Source organism: Leucopleurus acutus, assembly GCF_964270905.1.
Source record: "Leucopleurus acutus genome assembly, chromosome: 3".
Lineage (NCBI taxonomy): Eukaryota > Metazoa > Chordata > Mammalia > Artiodactyla > Delphinidae > Leucopleurus > Leucopleurus acutus.
The window spans coordinates 60,864,053-60,884,955 of NC_139145.1; the positions used below are offsets into that span (position 1 = coordinate 60,864,053).

Here is a 20,903-nt window from a genome sequence, read left to right on the forward strand (position 1 = left end):
ATGATTTATATAGCTATCTCCTAAATGGACAATATATAAATATCATACACACACACACACACACACACAGAAGATATTTGGAAGCATATGGAATATACACCAAACTGTTAATGGTGATTACCACTGTGGGGAGTAACATTTGCCTAGGGGAAGGGATGGCTTTCAATATCTATTTTATATATATGTGTATCACTTGAAATTTGTAAATGAGGATTGAATAATTTAATAAATAAAATTCAATAAAGAAATAACTAAAATCATTTATGTTTACATTACATGTGACTGCTGAGGGCAAGTCTGAAACCAATTCAAAGATATCATAAATACATACGTGTTTGCCTCAAAATACTCTGCTATTGTTTTTGTTTTTGGCTGCACTGTATAGCACGTGGGATCTCAGTTCCCCAACCAGGGATCAAACCTGCACCCCCTGCAGTGGAAGCAGTCTTAACCACTGCACCATCAGGGAAGTCCCCAAATATTCTTGTTGTTTTGAGAGACAATTCTCCAGGTAGCTCTAGATGCTATGTTTTTTTCTATTTATTCTTTTAGAAACAATTCATTTTTCAGTATCTAAGGGGGAGCGGCATAAGTATTATAGAAGCAAATGCTAACTGATTAGATTTTTAAATACTAAACCTTCTGAATATGATAAAATAATGATAATACCACTTCACATTTGTATACCCTTTCATAGATTTCAAAGCACTTTCAAATACATTATCTTAGTTCCCAAAACATATGCTGTGAGGTCAGGGGGTGGTTACCTAATTAACTCTAATTTACAAATGAGAACACTGAGGTTAAGAAAGTTGAACAGCCTTTCTCAAGGTGATAGAATCAATAAGTGATAAAACCAGGGGGGACTTCCCTGGTGGCACAGTGGTTAAGAATCCGCCTGCCAATGCAGGGGACACACGTTCGATCCCTGGTCCGGAAGATCCCACGTGCCACAGAGCCAGTAAGCCCGTGTGCCACAACTACTGAGTCTGCGCTCTAGATCCCGCGAGCCACAACTACTGAGCCTGAGTGCCACGACTACTGAAGCCTGCACGCCTACAGCCCGTGCCCCGCAACGAGAGAAGCCACCGCAATGAGAAGCTCACATACTGCAACGAAGAGTAGCCCCCGCTCACTGCAACTAGAGAAAGCCCATGCGCAGCAACGAAGACCCAACGCAGCCAAAAATAAATTAAAAAAAAAAAAACAGTGACAAAGCCAGAGATGGAACCCAAGTCTTCTTACATGTAATGAAGTGCTCCCTTTTCCTACACCACCCTGGGTAAGGGGATGGATGGACCTCAGACAAAATAACACAGAGCCTCACCTCAGTTACAGACACCTCCATAAGACGGGTGATGGAGTCTTGATGGCTTACAACACCACAGAGCCAACTTTCTTCTCCCTCTGGCTGGTATACTTTGACCCTGTGACCTTGAACACTGTAGGGACCTAAAGGAGAGATTAGTCAGTATTGAGTATTTTTGGCTAAGCTGTATTTCATGATTGTTTCTAAAAACAGAAAGAAAATTATATAGTGTAAATACTTGGCACTTTTAATGTTCTTGTATGGAGTTGAATAAATGAGCAATTTCAGATTTACCATACACAGCAATTTAAAAACAAAACATAGTTTTTCCCAGAGGCTTTTGTAAATTGTTTATTTGGAGATTTCTTAGAATGTCCCAGGCCTCCGATTCTACCTTATCTCAATCTTCCAATTCTAGAAAGTAATACAGGGAAGAGAAAAGAAACTTACAAATCAAAAACTATAGGTAATGTGAAAATCTACTCAGATCTATCTGACATATACATTAAAAAAGTGGGAGGCCAGTAAGTTGAATGTACTATTTTGTTATGTTACCATAGGAATGATATATAACCATTTACACTTTGCTATCTGACTTTCATTACAGTAGGTGGAGAGTTCAATTTATGAGGTCTCCAGCCTCTGCACTAATAATAGTCTGAACAAATATAGCACCTGTCTTCCTAGGAACACAGAGTTTCAAAGATATTACTTTAGCAGCAGGTAATGTTACCCTGCAATTTCAGCTGGCCCTCCAAGAAGGACAGTTTCTCTCTCCTACATATCTTATACATTTGAGACTAGATAGCTAAATCACTGCTTATTTTAAATTATTATCTTTCAGAGCTACAATTAAGCTTAAATTTTCTATACATACTCATAAACATCTCTACCTCTCATTCTGTCCACTTGATTTTTTTCTCTCTGCTATTTTTCCTCACATTCTTTCCTCTTCCATACCTTTCCTTGATCATTAAACATCATTTTACCCTGATACTTTCCTTTCCCAAAGAGGCAAGTTTTCTTACCTTTACCTATTTAGATTTAGTTTGACAAAAGAGAACCAAGGATCCTATTTCATTGAAAAGCATGATTATCACAAGGGTCAGAAAGGACGTAGAGTAGATGTACAACACAAAGGGAAGGATAAATGAGGCAACAGTCTACCTTTTGCGTAGAATCTTGGGCAAAATCTGTATGTGAACTGAAAAAGCTAATAAAAGCTAGTAATTCTTTTTTGTTTTCATTCTTAAAAATTTACATGCTGTTAATGTGAATGAGTCTGTGGACACCTTCCTTTATGAACATACCTTACACTCTAAGTTGTTATTTGTTGTTGTTAACAGTCTTTAGAGCATACCTTATAGACAGTATGCTCAACAAGGGCAGAGACTTTCCAGTTCATGGTTATATCCTCAGTACCTTAACACTGTGTCTAGTACGAGGTTAGCACTTAATAAATATTTAAGAAATGAAAAAAAGAAAGACAAAATTGCATATTACGAAATGTAATACAAAAAGGAAATAGTGGTCTGAGTGAGATCCTGTTTTTCCAATCTATTCTAGAGATCCAGCTAACTGGAGTTACTCTTGACACCACCCACAAAAAGAAGACAAGCACAAATGTTGAGAGTTGCATGGTGTCCCCCCCATTCTATCACTTTCAACACTGACCATACACCTGATTCAGAATTCAGGGACAGAGGACCACCTGTTCTTACCTCGGCTAAATATCTCTTGCAGCTTTTGGTCACTGATCAAAGCATTAACTGTTTCTCTCAGAGCAGCATGTTCCAAAAGAATCTGGTTTTGGCTATCTGTTCCCATCTGATAAAGATAAAAGAAGAAAAAACGGAATATTGAAGTAAGTACCAATAATATCTAACCAGAAGAGAAAAATTATACCCCTGAGGAGCTCTACATCAGCATTTGCCAGAGAATGTTCCATAGAAACCTAGTCTCACAAGATGCTCTACAAAAGTTAAGGATGCTAGGGGAATTCCCTAGTGGTCCAGTGGTTAGGACTCCAAGCTCTCACTGCTAAGGGCCCAGGTTTGATCCCCAGTTACGGAACAAAAGTCCCACAAGCCAAGTGGTGTGGGCCCCCCCAAAAAAGTTAAGGATGCTAGGATCATTTAGGTTTAGGAAATATTATACCCCCACTGAACAAGGTGGGGGGGGGGTTAGGGACACCAACTGCTTCCCCACCCCATGCAGTCAAAAATCTGCATATAACTTTTTTTAAAAAAAATATTTTCCCGACGTTTATTGGTTCTACCAGTTTGTGGTTTGCCTTTGTGTTTTCTTTTCTTTTTTAATAAATTTATTTATTTATTTATTTTTGGCTGCATTGGGTCTTTGTTGCTGCACGCGGGATTTCTCTAGTTGTGGCGAGCGGTGCTACTCTTCGTTGCTGTGTGCGGGCTTCTCATTGCAGTGGCTTCTCTTGTTGCAGAGCACCGGCTCAAGGCACGCGGGCTTCAGTAGTTGTGGCTCGTAGGCTCTAGAGCGCAGGCTCAGTACTTGTGGCACATGAGCTTAGATGCTCTGCGGCATGTGGGATCTTCCCGGATCAGGGATTGAACCCACGTCCCCTGCACTGGCAGGTGGATTCTTAACCACTGCGCCACCAGGGAAGTCCTGTATTTATTGATACCCTAAGTTTATGACGTCTGTTTACAAGATGAATCATCTGTCAGTACACTACATCAAGACTGCCTCATATAATACAAAACACTAGATGTTATAAGTATTAGTAACACTAGATATCAAAAATGAAAAGATAATGTGAAAAAAATTCATATTAATTTATAGGTACTGTATTTACTGAAAAAAATCCACATATAAGTGGACCCGTGTAGTTCAAATCCGTGTTGTTCAAGGGTCAACTGCATACTATATCTTTCTACATACGACAGTATATTAAAGGCTCTGAGAAGACATGTAGGAAAAAAACATGTTTAGGTCAGCGTTTCTAAACTTATTTGACCACAAAACATTTTATTCCATGTAAATCTTTTTGTTTATTTTGATACTTATCCGACATTCACTGAGTGCCTATTCATATAAGCACTAGGATTACGAGATGAATAAAGCAAGATTGATGAGAGGGTGTGAGGCCTAATGAGGGAGGAAGACATATCAACAACAAAAAAATCATTAATATTACACAGAACACAGTTCAGGAAATACTGCTCTTGGCTGCCTCAATAAGACAGCAAAACTCTTGGAAGTCTCCTAATTTTTTTTTTTTTTTTTTGCGGTATGCGGGCCTCTCACTGTTGTGGCCTCTCCCACTGTGGAGCACAGGCTCCGGACATGCAGGCTCAGTGGCCATGGCTCACAGGCCTAGCCTCTCCGCGGCACGTGGAATCCTCCCGGACCGGGGCACGACCCGTGTCCCCTGCATTGGCAGGCGGACTCTCAACCACTGCGCCACCAGGGAAGCCCGGAAGTCTCCTAATTTTTAACCTTCAGACAGTAACCCTTACAAGTGAGAAATAAATATTGCCCTCCATAAATTCTGAAACGCTAACTCAGACACTAGTTTGTTTAAACTACTAACTTATCCCTTTTTTTGTAACTAAAAATATACCTAAGCTCTTCAATATTTAATGTTGCTTGGAACCAGCCCAAATTCCCAGCTTCCCTGCCACAGACGTAAGTATAGGACCTCTTAGACTCAAGTTATAGAAGCAGCCACCTCTGGGAAGCCACCTCTTCTGAGGAAACCCTTAGAGTTGTGGTCTTAAGTGGTTTTAGGGTGGGGTGGGGGTGTGTAGAGGAGGAAAGAAGCCTCAGCTACCAAATATACTTTTCAAGAGAGCAAAGAAACTTTAAAAGGTACATGGAATTACTGGGAGGAAGAACTTGATTCAATGTTAAAAGAAAAGGGGACAATATAATTAATTGACTTATACTGCCACCTGTGCAGACTGATGATAGCCAGACCAATACATTTGACCTCTGAGATAATCATGGGGTGTTCTGTGGGCCCCTCAACCCAGCCTTTCCAAGATTAAACTGATGTTTTATCCTCCCTAAAATGTTGCTTTTTCTATTATTCCATCTCTTTGAAAGCATACACCATCAACTGTGGCATCCATGGAATTGTTTTACTCCATTGTTCTCATCTGGGCTGATTTTGCCCCCTCTGGAACAACTGGCAGTGTTGGGAAACATTTCTGCCTATCACAACTCAGTGCTGGCATCTAGTAGGTAGAGGCCAGGGATGCTGTTAGACATCAAACAATACACAGGATAGCCCCCTATGAAAAAGAATACTGACCAAAAATGTCAATATCGTTGAGGCTGAGAAACCTTGGTCGAGACTGTTGAGAAATAATATTAAAATTTTAATCTAAGATTCCCACCATTCTCTGTAATTTTATAACGATATTAAAAATATTATCTGAAATAAAAAAGGAGGGTAAGCACCCTATTTATAATCAACAGAGAAATTAGCAAGGAGAGAAATAAGTTTAGGACTAGACCAAGTGTTAAGTACCTGGAACAAATGCAACCCATTAGCATCTGACAGGAAACGAAGCTCTCGATCCAGAAGGTATTCAACTGGAACCACAGAACCCAAACCGAGTTTATCTACTAGGGGAGTGAAAGTCTGTGAAGTACAATGACAAGAAATTGATTAGAACTTGGAAAAGGAAATAAATAACAATTCAGCTGAATATCTAACTGCAGAGAAAATATCCATTATTAATATATCTTTCACCCCAGTAAATATAGATAAGCTAAAGCATAAGTCCTCAGAGACATTCCCAACCTAGCATCTGCCCCTCAAATAATCATATGAAGCCAACTAGAGCATAAAGTCAGTTCAATACTCTTATTTACAGCTAAAAAGGACAAGAAGAACGGGAAATTCCTCATTCTCTCTAGCGATCTGACTAATCTTGTCAGGCTCCAAGAGGGCTAAATTACAGTAAGTTTCCAGAATGAAGAGTCACACCATTATCATCTCTGGAACTTCTGAAACCTTAATGAGATTTCTAAAATGATCAGTGGTATAAATATGCATGGGCAAATTCACATTACTGTTTCGTAAATAAACTGCCTACTAAAGTCACCTAGGGACCCAGATCCATTTGAGCTTCTTCTAAAAGTTCAACTGGAAAGTGGTCTTAAAAACAAATGAAAAAAGACAGTTCAGTAAGTGATGATATGTATAATCAATAGGTTAAGAAGTTTTGTTTTGAATATTATTTAATTTGGTTAATAACAGGAGAATTAGGTTTTTAAAAAAAATCTATTTATGCCTACATTTTGCTAAAAGAACAGATAGAAACAAATGGATACTCTCAGAATTAAATTTTATAGCACTATTTTGTCTGACTTCAGAAAACAAAACTTAATAATTAAAAAAAACAACAACAAAAAACTTTAGGGAATTCCCTGGTGGTCCAGTGGTTAAGACTCCATACTTTCACTGCTGTGGGCCTAGGTTCAATCCCTGGTCGGGGAACTAAGATCCCACAAGCCGTGCTACATAACCAACAAAAGCAAAAATAAACAAGTGGGACTACATCAAACTTAAAAGTTTCTACAAGGCAAAAAAATGATCAACAAAATGAAAATGCAACATAAGGAATGGGAGAAAATATGTGCAAATCATATATTTGATAAAAGGTTAATATTCAAAATATATCAAAAAAAACCTCATACAACTCAAGAGCCAAAAACCCCCACAAATATCCCCAGCTGACAGCCAGCAAGGAGACTGGAACTGAATTCTGCCATAAACATGGGAGGTTAGAAGAGGACTACCTACTATAGATGAGAACATAGCATTACAAACACCAATTTTTGCCTTGTAAGATTCTGAGCTAAGAAGTAGGACACAAAGTGTCTGTACTTCTAACTTACCCAATTAATAAATGGGTATTAATTTAAAATGCTAAAAACAAAACAACCCCCCCCCCACAAATAATCTGATTTAAAAATGGGCAAATCACCTGAATAGACATTTTTCCAAAGATAGATGAATGGCCAACAGGTACATGAAAAGGGGCTCAACTGCACTAATCATCAGGGAAATGCAAATCAAAACCACAATGAGTAATCACCTCACACCTATTAGAATGGCTATTATCAAAGACAAAGATGACAAGTGCTGGCAAGGATGTAGAGAGGGGGAACTCCTGTGCAGCATCAGTGGGAATGTAAATTGGTGCAGCTACTATGGAAAACAGTATGGAGGTTCCCCCCCAAATTAAAAATAGAACTACCATATGATTCAACAACCCCGCTTCTGGGTATTTATCCAAAGGAAATAAAATCATATCTTGAAGAGATATCTGCAACCCCATGTTCACTGCAGCAGTATTTACAATAGCGATGACATGGAAACAACCTAAGTGTCCAGTGATAGATGAATGGATAAAGAAAATGTGGTGTACACACACACACACACACACACACACGAATATTATACACAATGAAATATTACTGAGCCACAAAAAAGGAGGAAATCCTGCTATTTACAACAACAGCTGAATCTCCAGGGCATTATGCTAAGTGAAATAAGTCAGAGAAAGACAAATATGGTCTGATTTCAATTACATGTGGAATCCAAAACAACTGAAATCAGACATAGAGAATATACTGGTGGTTGCCAGGGGTGGGGGAAGTGGGGGAAATGGATGAAGGTAGTCAAAGGATATAAACTGCAATAATAAGATGAGTAAGCTGTGGGGAGCTAACGTATAGCATGGTGACTATAGTTAATAATGCTGTACTGTATACTTGGAAGTTGCTAAGAGAGCAAATCTTAAAAGTTCTTACCACATATGTGTTGTGAGAAGCAAATTAGATAATATGTAGGAAAGTACTCTATAAAACAGTGAGATTATTATACCTTATTGAGATTATTAAAGTGTTCTGCAAAGTTAAAAAAAAAAAGTTCTTACCACATACACAAAAACCTATGTGAGACAATGGATGTGTTAATTAACTTTATTGTGACAATCATTTCACTATATATAAAAAATCATCACATTGTACACAAACTTACAAAATGTTATATATGTCAATTCTATCTCAAAAAAGCTGGAAAAAAATAAAATAGTTTCTATGGAAGAAAAAGACTTTAAGGATTACATTGTTTCATTACATAACTATGAGAAAAGAAAAGGTAAAAAATTATTTAGAAACAAAGTATCAAATATTATCTAATATAAAAAGTATGGGAAGACACAGGAGAAAAGATCTCTCCCAGTTTTTGCTCTGGTAACTTCAGAATCAAAGTGTGTTAAGGACAAAGCCCTGGGAGTTTTGGGAATTCTAAAGAGTTCAGCTATTGGGTAAATACCATATAGAATAGGAATAAAGCCCAAATATGTTCCTAGCCAATAAAAGTCACTCACCAGGGCTGGCCATTGTGCAATTGAGACTCGAGTGCCCTGGACAAGGACTGGGTCCTTCCGGGGTGCCCATACTAGAGACCCTTCCAGCAAAAGTACAATAACTTCTTCAGCATGAACTTTAACCCAGGAGTGTTGCTTCCAGCTACAGCCATCAAATTCTACAAAGATCTGGAAAAAGAGATAAAAAGCCATCTTGAGGTCACATTTGGAAAAATCCCACACTATAATATAAAAACAAACACAAACCCCCTGTTTTGAAAAACTGACTAGGTAAAATTCTACTAACTTGTTTTTAAGTTCTTTTAATGGATTTCAGTAAAAACCAATCTTACTTCAGAGCCAGGAAGTTGGTCTCATCCTCACTCGGAAAAGAGCGTACAGATTTAAGGGGGCGTGAGTTATCTACAGTTAGTAATTTCTAGCCGTGATCCTACTGAGATTTACAACTCTTAGTTTCCAATTCACATCTAAGCACACTAGCTGGGGGCTTACTATGTATAAGGCACTATGCTAGGTTCAGGAATACAGAGGGGAATCTAGCACACTTCCTGGTTTCAAGGAGCTCACAGTCTAACAGGTAGGAAGAGAAATTTTTTATACTTCTACTGAAAATGACTGTGAACTTTTTTTTTTTTTTTTTTTGTGGTATGTGGGCCTCTCACTGTTGCGGCCTCTCCCGTTGCGGAGCACAGGCTCCGGACCCACAGGCTCAGTGGCCACAGCTCACGGGCCCCGCTGCTCCGCGGCATGTGGGATCTTCCTGGACCGGGGCATGAACCCGTGTCCCCTGCATCGGCAGGCAGACTCTCAACCACTGCTCCACCAGAGAAGCCCGACTGTGAACTTCTAAAATTAATTTTGAATAGGTTATATATACACGGTACACAATTCAAAAGGATAAACAATTAAAAAAAAAAACAACTCCCAGTCCCAAGTGTGGATTTTTAAAGTACCACTGACTGCCAGGAGTGATCTCATATCTGCTAGCAGAGGCACACCGTTGTCACAATGCTTTGCTTCCTCCCAGAAAAGATACTCCACCTTTTCAGATATACTTAAGTAGAATCTTTAAAGAGTTTTTGAAAGCAATTCATATTAAATGAAACTACATTTTTCTAATAAATAGTATGCTTAGGTTTAACTTTTCCATATAAATTCTGACATTGGAGCATGTTCTACACAGCAATAAAAGCAATACATAGGCATATAGGTATCAATATTTAGAACAGATATATCTAGTGCCTAAAATATAGCTGGTTACAAAATAAAGGCTGGAGTATTTATATCCCACTTCATTTTCAAAGAATTTTAGTTGGCTTTTGGGAAACATATACAATAAGATGCTAAAATATCAATTAAAAAACCAGGGCTAAGCAAACTACAACAGGAAGTCATTGTCGAAGTGTAAAAAGAGAGAAAACTTAAGCAGGCAATAGGGATCTATACAGCTGTATGACTGAGTGACATATGATGAATGATTGATTGATTGATTGACTGACTTGGCTCTGAGCTTCCTAAAGGCCAATCTGAAAATGGAGAGGTCAGTGGCATATTCATCACTGGCAAAAAGTAGAACACAAACCAGTTTCTCAGGGAAGCAACACTTTTCCAACTACTTGGCTCTACAAGAAATTTCTCACATGACACTCCCTAAGGCAGCAATGAGTGATGTAGGACAACATCAGAATCCCCACAGCAGTCATTCCCAACTAGGAATCACAGAGTTACCAGGAATATCTTAAGTACTAAGGGTACTAAGCATTTCCTGTAGACTAAATACTAGAGGTCTGGTACATGTGTCACCATTATTTTTCAAATATATGTAGATCATATAATGAATAAAGTTCAAATCCATTAGAATTGTTACTGAAGTCACAACAACTTTTGTCAGTATATTAGTTCCCATCCAGTCAAGCTAAAAATTAGAGTTACAACTATATGAAAATTTACGATACTTATACTTGAAAAGTGTGGAACCACTCAGTAGCCTAGCATTCATTAGGCTTAATCTCTTCACAGGTAATAAATACTTGTGAATTGAAGTGCACTGCTGGAAAAGCTATTCCAGAAATTAAATTCATTATACAAAGCTCCAGTTTTATTATTTATATTATAACAATATTTTATTATTTATAATATACCAAGTAACCTTCATTTCTACTTAAAAAAAAAAAAATGATGGGAAAATAAGGCTCAGAAAGGGGAAGCATGATTTTACTGCAATACCTTTAACATGTGAATGGGAAAGAACATTAAACTGCAATACATTTAACGTATGAATGGGCTCACTCATATATTCACATATGTTCTAGGGGAATCAAACACAACTTTAAGTAACTTGCTGATAACTGGAAAAAGATGTATTCAAACTTACATTTAAGTGCAGACTCAGGCACCAGGAAAGGTAGTAATGGACAGAGCTTGGGGATTATGTTCCGGGAGGCTTGGATTTCAGTCTTAGCCCCACCCTCTACTAATCACAAAACTTGAGCAAATCACTCTCCCCTCCTCAAGTCTTGGTTTCCTCCCTTGTGATAAGACACACCTGCCTTACTTACCCTCAGAGTGGTTGTGAAGATTAAATAAAGTAATGGATTCAAAAGCACTTTGGTCAACTGCAAAGCACTACTTGGGCAATAACATGCCATAAGATAAACAGAAATAAAATAAAGTATAGGGGGTGTTCAGAGGCAGGAGAGATCACTTCAGGTGTGCAAAGGGACTGATATGGGCTGAGGTTAAGGAAAAAAAAAAGTCCCAGTCAAGTTCTAGGATGGCCAGGAGCTATAACACACTGGGGAAGGAGTGGGAAATGAGACTAAAAAGACTAAGAATCAATGTGGAAGACCCCGAATACTGGGATAAAATTTGGGTTCATCCAGCTGCCAATGGGAGATGTGTGTATGTGTGTGTGGGTGTGTATATGTGCAATTGCCATTAAAAGGTTTCTGACTGAGGTCAAAATTGAACAAAACAGTTGGTTTTAGGACAACTCAGCTACTCAGTGGATGTAGATGGTTTAGAGTTGGGGGTGGGGTGGGGAACAGGGGGTGTTCTTACATGACCTAGAGTGGGAGCAGTGAGACTAGGAAGGAAGTTACTAGTGCTCGTGAGAATCGATGAGTCCTATCATCAAGCATGATGATTGGCTGGATATAAGGGTAAGGAAAAATTGAAAAATGACTTGGATTTTGAACCCGAGACTAGGAGAACAGTGGTCCCATTACTGTTCAGTGGTGCCATAACTGATGTCTGGAGGAGGCAATAGCTGAAAGACAGACAAGACCTTGCAAGCCATGAAAAGCAGCAGAGACTGTTGAAGCCCCAGGCGGAGTCTGACCCTGAGTGACACAGTACTCTACTGGGCATTACTTAGAAAACCGGAGATTGAGGCTCCATGGTGCCTGACAGCTAGGTGCCATGCTATAGTTCTAATCTGCCAACCACTTTAAAAATCAACATACGAGGGCTTCCCTGGTGGCACAGTGATTGGGAGTCCGCCTGCCGATACGGGGGGCGCGGGTTCGTGCCCCGGTCCGGAAGGGTCCCGCATGCCGCGGAGCGGCAGGGCCCGTGAGCCATGGCCGCCGGGCCTGTGCTCCGCGGTGGGAGAGGCCACAGCGGTGAGAGGCCCGCGTAACGCAAAAAAAAAAAAAAAAAAAAAACAACATACGAGTCACAAAATTCTAAGTCATACCAACACACAAATATAAGAACACACTAAAAAATCACTGTACTAAAGCTGTAACGATTTTAATTCTTTGTAGATAAGAACTTGAACATTTAAAAAGTTAATATTCAGAAATCCTATCATCACACATCTGAAAACACCATGGAAAAGCTGAAATATTTGAAAGTCATATTTCACCTAATTTAAGGGCAATTATTTCCTAACCTGCCTGGGCAAAGGAATAAACTGTTGAACTTGACAACCACAGTGCTATATGTTCTAGGATCAAGCAACAGCTCTAGGCTAATAATACAAATATGTTTTGAGAGCAATACGGAATATGGATATATGTAAACATGTTCTACCAGCATTAAGGCTTGTTTCTGGCCCTAGCACTGTGCTTCACCTCCTAGCTAGAGATGGAAGGAGTTAGAACATATAAGGTGAAGAATCATTTCAGGTCAAAGCACACAGAACATGAACTCTTAAAATGGTAGTGGCCAGGTCACAGGACAGAAAGAAGGGATATAAACTAACAAAAATCAATGGTGGTGGTTGGACTGAGTTAGAGATGGCCAAGGCAGGTTGATAATCTGGACAGAACAGAACTAAAACACTTTGAGTTGATTTTTTTTTAAGTCTTTTAAAAATTTCTACTATTAGAGTAAAAGCAGCAAATACTACTATACATTGTACAGCTAGAACCCAAGGACTAGATGTGTAAAATATTTCCTTAGTTAAGAAGAGTTAGCAGTAAAACTCCTGCTTTCATTTCAAAATCTCTTTTATGGTCTATATGTGATGTACATTCATTTGAGTGACATTAAAATGAAATAAAATTTTTAAAAAATCAAATAAGTTAACCTAAGTTTGAAAAAAATCAAATGATAGTAATCTGAGTAATACAGACCTCCATGTTTATCACATAATCATGTAATAATCAGTTTGGATTCTGGTTCTCCCTAAGGCCATTCTTACTACAATTAATAAAATTATTCATTTATTCACTCACTCAACAAAAATAGAACGCCTCAAAAATATATGTGTGTGCGCACATGTACGGCACTTGCCAGGGCTAAGGGTATCAAGGTGAATAAGGAAGCACTCAGCAGGAGGGAATAAAACCCTAGATGAGCCAACAGAGAGGTATAGAAATTATTAAAGAGTTATGTAATAAGGGCAATAATAAAGACTGAACACGCTAGAGAAGGCGTCTGCCATGGTAAACTAGAAAGGTTTCACAGAAGAGGTAGTAGTATACAAGCTGCATCTCAAAGGACAAACTATATTCTTCTGGCAGAGAAGGGAGAGAAAGACTTTCCAGCAGGTGCAAAGGCAGAGAACCTAAGAGCAGACTGAGTGTTCTAGAGAAGGATTAGGATAGGAGAGGTAATAGTATTTTAGCCTTACCAGTAAATGTTCCTTCTTTTTTGTTTTTAAACATATTATTTATATAATAACTTTTTTTTTTAAAGGAAAGAATTAACTTTGGGATCAGTTGGAAGGGAACTCATAGAGGCAAGAAACTGCAGGCAGGGAGACCAATTATAAAGTGATAAAAACCCAGGTAAAAGATGTAAAAGGCCTAAACCAATAAGACTGTGTAAATGAAAAACATATTTGAGAAATTAGAGATAAAAATAACAGGATATGGTGATGATTGTGAGAGGGTAAGGAAAATGGAAGACTAACTTCCAAGGTTCCCAAATTTTCTTTTCCAGTTTTTCTAACTACATTCTAAACAAAATATGAACTCTGTTACAAATGATATTACAAAACTGGGACATCTTGACAGCCACAGTGGGGAATGATGCATGTCTAGAACACTGCTGTTTTCAAGCAAAAAATAATTTTCCCTCTATGGTTCCTTTGATCAAGAGAGAGATTTCTAACAATTACTCCCATTTTTTTCCCCTACTTTCTAACAACCTCAATAAATTAAATGTTAAGTACTTGAGTACCACAGGAATAACCTGAACAAAAACTCAAGCATATAGATATATATGCTCTTAGGGGTAGAGGAATCACAAAGATCTGGATTTGCATCCCAACATCCCTTATCTGTGTAACTGGGAGCAGGTTACTTTAGCCTCTTTGAGCCTTACTTCCTTTGCCTATTAATACGGACAGTAAGTACCTCAAAGAATTATGGCAGGATTAAACGAAATAAAGTAAAATGCCTAGCAGATCTTGGGCTCCTGATAAACATGCATTCCGTAAGCAAACTCATACTACTGGTCAAAATATAAACTGGTATGACTTAAAAGAAAAAAAAATTGTCATATATCAAGAATCTTAAATATGTGTATACTCTGTGTTTCCATAATACCACTCCTGGCAATAATCCTAGGAAATCACCCTAAAAACAGAAAAGGCTTTATTCACAAAAAACGGTCATCAATGAATTATTAATAAAGCTTAAAATCTGAAGCAATTTCAATATCCAATGAAAGAAGAACAGTTAAATAAATTATCCAGGTTAAATAAATTATAAGATTTTCTTAGAGAGAATTTATTGTTTCCCTTTCAGGTACGAAAGCACCTGAAGCACATGTTATCTGTGGAAAATACAGAAAAGCACAAAGAAAATTAAAATCACCTATAATACCAAAGTTTTTGGTAATATAGGAAAATAATTCCCACATTAAGTGAAAAGCAAAACTCAGAACTGAAAATACAGTACGAATTCAACTTTTAGCAATTCTAAAAAAAGATTAGAATATGTATCAAAACATAGCAGTTTTTAATGGGTTATGACACTATAGGGGCTATTTTTTTTACTTATATTTTTATTAAAATAATTTCTACATTTTGTATACTAGGCGTGTATTACTTGAGAATCAGAAAAACAAAACATCTAATGCTTCTAATCCAGCAACTCAGATTTAAATCACAAAAACCAATGGACAATGTACTTTGGATGGGGGTCCCAAATATAAATCCAAACATGTAAAGAAAAAAATTGGTAGTCAATATCAGTAAAAATATAAAGAAAAAACCTTAAAGATCAAGTATAAATACCTTATAACAGGGGGCCACAGAGTAGAAAATCCATAATAAATCAGAAGTGAAAATTAACCTAATACTGACTTCTAAATATGCTATTTCTTAAGATAAGGTGGTCAGAGAAGGATTGTAAAATAATAGTAAAAAATGCATGTGTTCCCTGTTCTTGATGAACTTAGAATCTAGTAGGGGAGATAAGCTATATACCTTGTTATGTATCTATATAAAAAAAAAACTGTGATAAATATTCCAAAAGAGGTATCCACAAAGTGATAAAGGAGCAAAGCAAAAAACACTCTGGGGATTTAGAAAGGCTTTATAAAGGTGAAAGAACCTAGAATGGACAGGCTTTCTTTTCTCTTTATAGGATTTCAATGGATGACAAAATCAAAAGCAAAGTGTAAAGGCGGAATAAAACAATGGAAGCCAGAAAGTACTAGGAAAGCAGAGGATCACCAAATCAGGACTGCTCGCTGTAAATATTCTTTTGGCAACACCCTACTTTCCTTGTCTGATTCTGTGCATGACAAGGATCTGTCTTATCTGTAATTTGGTCTCTTGAGGAGACCAGGAGGGGGTTCTGTGCAGATCTCTGGATAGGTTTATCTCCTACTGTAGGTTAATAACCTTACATGGGGATTTACAAATCAGTCTCCAGTTTGGTTAGTGGGAATCAGTCCCCTAGAGCCTGATTACCCGTGAAGTCACATAAAAAACCCCCAGAACTCCTGCCTTTGTAAAACTGAGAGAGTTAGCAGTATGAGTCACTACTAAACAATCAGGCAGGTTTTACCCAACTACAGAACAAGGGTAAAAGATACTTTGGCAGTAGGGATAGTGGGGTGGGGAGGGCTTAAAAACCACCAACCTGTCAAAGGCAGCAGAAAACTGAGAAGCAGCAACAGGTGTTGTGTCCCCCAGGCCTTGTGGAAGCAAAGCCTACAGGAACCCATTCCAGCTGTTGCTGAGAAAATCACTAACAGAAAACACCATGTTACTTACAGGAGCAACTAAGCCCGTGGGCCACAACTACTGAGCCTGCGCTCTAGAGCCCACGAGCCACAACTACTGAGCCCTTGTGCTGCAACTACTGAAGCCCTCGCGCCTAGAGCCTGTGCTCCCCAACAAGAGATGCCACCGCAACGAGAAGCCCATGCACCACAAGGAAGAGTAGCCCCCGCTCGCTGCAGCTAGAGAAAGCCCGCGCGCAGCAACGAAGACCCAACACAGCCATAAATGAATGAATGAATGAATGAGTGAATAAATGAACTAGGCAAGTGATTACTAAAGGAGGGAATGAGCCCTTGGCAGGTGGGGAGTTAGTGAAACAACTCTAAGAAACAAATGCATAAATTAACAAGAAAAATCTGATTGTGTAGTAAAGGGAGAGGCTGCTGGACAAAATGACCAGTGTACAGTGTGATCACTGGTGGACATATGGTATAGTCTTGAAACAAAGAGAATGTAAAGACAATAAGATAGAGGTATTAAAAATTACATGCACACATAAAATAAGACAAACTTTAGAAAACAACTATATGAAGCACTTGAGTGCCTAAAAACCTCAACAGTGGCTCAATGTTTCAAAAATAGACCTCCTGCTGTAAGAGGAGAGTGCAGGTGAAAAGTGTGAGTAGAGGACCTCACACTTAAACGTTATATATTCTTTTGTACAATCTCATTTTTATTTAAAGTTCTCTAAACCACACACTGATCCACAAAACATATTCTATTGACTTTAATAAACAGCATATGATACTATAATATTATTCAGATTTTTATTTAATTTTGGAATTATATGCAAGAAAAGGACACTTAAGGATAATCATTAAAAGCCATAATCTCCTATTTCAATTAGGGCTTAAATTCTGTGTTTGAACACAGGTTGAGAATAAATTATATTGGATTGTACACTGGAAACCTGACTATAATTATTACATTATATAGAAACAAAGTAGAGAGGTATTTTAAAGTCCACCTAATCTGAAACAAAGAAGAAACGTTGGAGGAGGAGGTTAAAAAAAAAAAGGCGGGTAGGCTTCCACTCCTCTTGGAAGACTCCCAGATGGAAGAAACATGGTACTAGCCTGGATACTGCCACAATTATTACATTATCTCAAATCAAAGAAAAGGAGTATTTTAGAGACCACCTTTTCCCCAGATAAAGATAAAAGATTAAGGGATTAAAAAAATTACGGCAGATATGCTTTTACTCCTGTTGCAAGTTCTGGACAGCTGAGATAGGTAAGATACACATTCAAAACACATCAGTGCTACTAAAAGCATCATTTAATTCTATCATACAGAAAGAAAAGGATGGTTTATTTAATAAAGTTGGTGCTGCCCCAATTGGTTACTACGCAGTAGGAAAAGTTAGATTGTCCATCACACATGCCACTTACAAAAATATTCCAGATGGACCAGAGATCTAAAGGTAAAAATAAATGAAACATTAGCAAGAAAAGCTGAAAAATATTTATATAGGCTCAAGGTGGCAGGGGGAGGTCCTCTTCCCAAGCAATTAAATCCTTCTTAGAAGCCATTAAGAAAGGTCTAAGAGATCTGATGATACAAACATTTTATTTTTCTGTGCAGCAAAGCAACCCATAAACAGTTAAAAGACAAATGAGAGAAAATACACACTTGACAGGTAAAGGGGTTAATGTGCTAAATATGCACAGAACTTGTACAGAATAAGAAAACTTCCATTTTTTCAAATACGCAAAAGATTGGCATAAATAACTCATAAAAAATGTAAGAGGCCAATAAACATAGAAAAAGATCAGTAGTCATGAAATGCTAGATACTATTTTTCGCCCATGAGATTGCCAAAAACAACAAAGGCCAATGACACCAGTGATGGCAAGGATGAAGGGAAACAAGCATTGCCTGAATGCTGGTGGGAGTATGAAAAGCTAAAATCTCATAGGAAAATAACCTGGCATTACCTAACAAAATAAAAATATATACATGTACTCCTTAACCCAACAATCCTGGATAGCTAAACTACAGAAATAAAACCATGATTACACAAAGATATATGTACAAGTATATTAACTGCAGCATTGTTTGTTAAGTGCCCCAAATTTTAAAATACCTGGAATGCCCATCATAAAGGATACATCCATTCTATGGAATATAATGTAGTTATCTAAAAGGATGAGTAAGAGCTACAGGTACTGATGCCCATGGTCTAATGTTAAATGGAAAAAAGAAAAAAAGCAGGCTACAGATATTGTGCAGTATGATACCATTTGCTAAAAAAAAAAAAAAAGCAACCTTTTGTAGAGATATAAATGTTTTCATACTTTTTTGTACCAGTATTGAGAAAGGCGCACAAAGCTTCTTTGATAAGTGGACGCTGGTAAAGGATGGAGACTGTTGGCTTTCCCGTGTTTATGCTTGGCTGTTTGACATTCTGCAAAACGCAAGTTTTGCTTTTATAACAAAAAAAGAAAAATCCATTATTTTTGGTTTGTGTGTTTATTTACCATACGTACATATGTGACGGTCCCAAGGTCTCTGCCACTTACATAGACCAATAATGAACCAGAAACACAAGGAGGACACAGAGTTAGAAAAGAAGTTAGAGGTAAACGCACAAAAATCCATTAAACTAATTTTGAAACTAGACTTTTTTTTTTTTATCACATAACAGGCCTATTTTGAAATACAAATAAAGCTACTATTCCATGAGGGGGAAAAAAAGCTGTTTATCTACTTAATCTAAAAATCTCAGTTATTTGTCAGCATAGCTTTGGTGAGGAAGATGCCCACCTAACAAACCCTTTTCAACAAAACTCTTGATCAACAAGATCCTGACTTATGGCTTTGGAACTGCTTTCCAAAAAAAAAGCGTTCATTAATGGATCAGGACTACATTTTGGAAGATTTCTGGATCTAAAAGTATCTAGAAAGAGGATATTAATGGAGCCTAAAATTGCAAAGTGTTTTCAATCACTTCAAAAACTCATTCATTCAACCCTCAATTACTCATCCTTAACAGGGGGCGCCCTGCCATGCATTACTCAAAACTAAGCATGCCTGAAAACATCTTAAACATAACTGAATGAAAATCTGCCCAATCACAGGCCAGCTGCTTGCAAACTCCACCCTTGAGTACAGGAAGAACACTTTTGATTGGAAGACAGTTGTGTTTACTACGGGTGTGTGGTGCAAATTGGAAAGGCCCACATGCCTAGGGTCCAAAGGAAATCTCTTTAATGAAAAAGGAAAACAAACGGCCAGTTTTGATCCTATGTTAATTATTGTCATTAACAGAACCTCATCATCACAACAGCAATTCTTGAGCAATTTTTCAAGATGGTAAAAAATTTTAAAGGCTCTGAGTTTTGTTGTGGCTGTTTTCTCACCTATGTCCCTTGATTATACACACAAGACAAGCATAAGAGTATTCTTAAAACCAAAACTGCCTTTGTTTTTATATGCATAAAGCTCTATGCAAGACCTCAACACAGTTGTAATATACACTTTGCTTTAATTTCCAAGAATCACTGCAACTTTTTACTTGGTTTGAGAAACCAATTCCAAGGGTAGTGGTAGAACTACTCAGTATTTAGCTTACTAGGTGTCCAGCATCTCAGTGAGCTTCAAAAACCTCTGCCCTTAGGGAGCCCAGCAAACAACAAAGTGAATGGGTAGCCATTTCAGGTGCAGAGCTCATTAGCAATTCATCTGATGGAGGAAACAACTAGAACATAAAACTTTGACTGAAACTCTAGGACAGACTAAGCCTTTGGTCAAAATATGCATATAATGGTGGCTCTTACTTAAGTTTTGCATTTAAGGGGGTAGAGTAAATTACTGGATCTGAGAGGGACACCTCTCTCCCGTCCAAGCCTATAAAAAGCAATCTTCTAAAGAAAGCGCAAAGGAATTTAAATCCAAATCCCCTTTCTTAATAATCATCCTCACCCCACTATGTTCCTGTTATCTCTACAAATTCGCCCCACTGAAGCCTCATAAATGTCCAAGCAGCCTTTTTCTCATAGAGCATGGAGAAAGATCAAAGTGAACGAACTCAAGTAGCAGAAGCCTAAGCCAGCCACAAGCAAAACAACCCATAAAGCTTGCGTATCAGGAAGAAAATTTAAAAAGCCTAACACCACTGATCAATAGGTAGAAAAACGAGCATCAGAAACCTGCAATATTAATATCAAATCTTATGAGTTCCTGTTTACAGCGAATAAAATATCTGCAGAAACAAGTTCATCAAGGAAATTTTCCTTCTGCCTGAACATCTATCACAATCCAAAAGAATCCCCCTATTTTTCACAGCCTTATCTCAACAGAGAAGCTAGGGCCGTTATCAGAATGAGGAACTAAAGAGGTTTGCCAAAGCTCAAAGGCAGTATTTTGCCGCCACATTAACAAAAATAACACAACATGATCCCAAATGCTAGTTAAGTTCTATTACTGAACAACTTTAATCACAACATACACCAAGACAAGTATTCAAAATCGGCCGAGCCCCAACACAAAGTTTCAAAACAAAACCTCTCCCAAGGTTTGGGGG

At 37.9% G+C, this 20,903-nt stretch overlaps 1 protein-coding gene across 2 annotated transcripts in view; it reads right to left on the reverse strand.

The window, feature by feature from the left end:
- The window catches only part of KDM3B (lysine demethylase 3B), a gene marked incomplete at its 5' end in the record, with an annotated part of 59,704 nt that overhangs the window by 37,877 nt on the left and 924 nt on the right, over positions 1 to 20,903 (reverse strand). For both annotated transcript variants that reach the window (XM_082836034.1, XM_082836033.1), the window contains 4 exons: positions 1,328 to 1,452; positions 3,031 to 3,136; positions 5,817 to 5,930; positions 8,692 to 8,859. In XM_082836034.1, the coding sequence (XP_082692160.1) occupies positions 1,328 to 1,452; positions 3,031 to 3,136; positions 5,817 to 5,930; positions 8,692 to 8,859 (513 nt within the window). The remainder of the gene's footprint in view (positions 1 to 1,327; positions 1,453 to 3,030; positions 3,137 to 5,816; positions 5,931 to 8,691; positions 8,860 to 20,903) is intronic.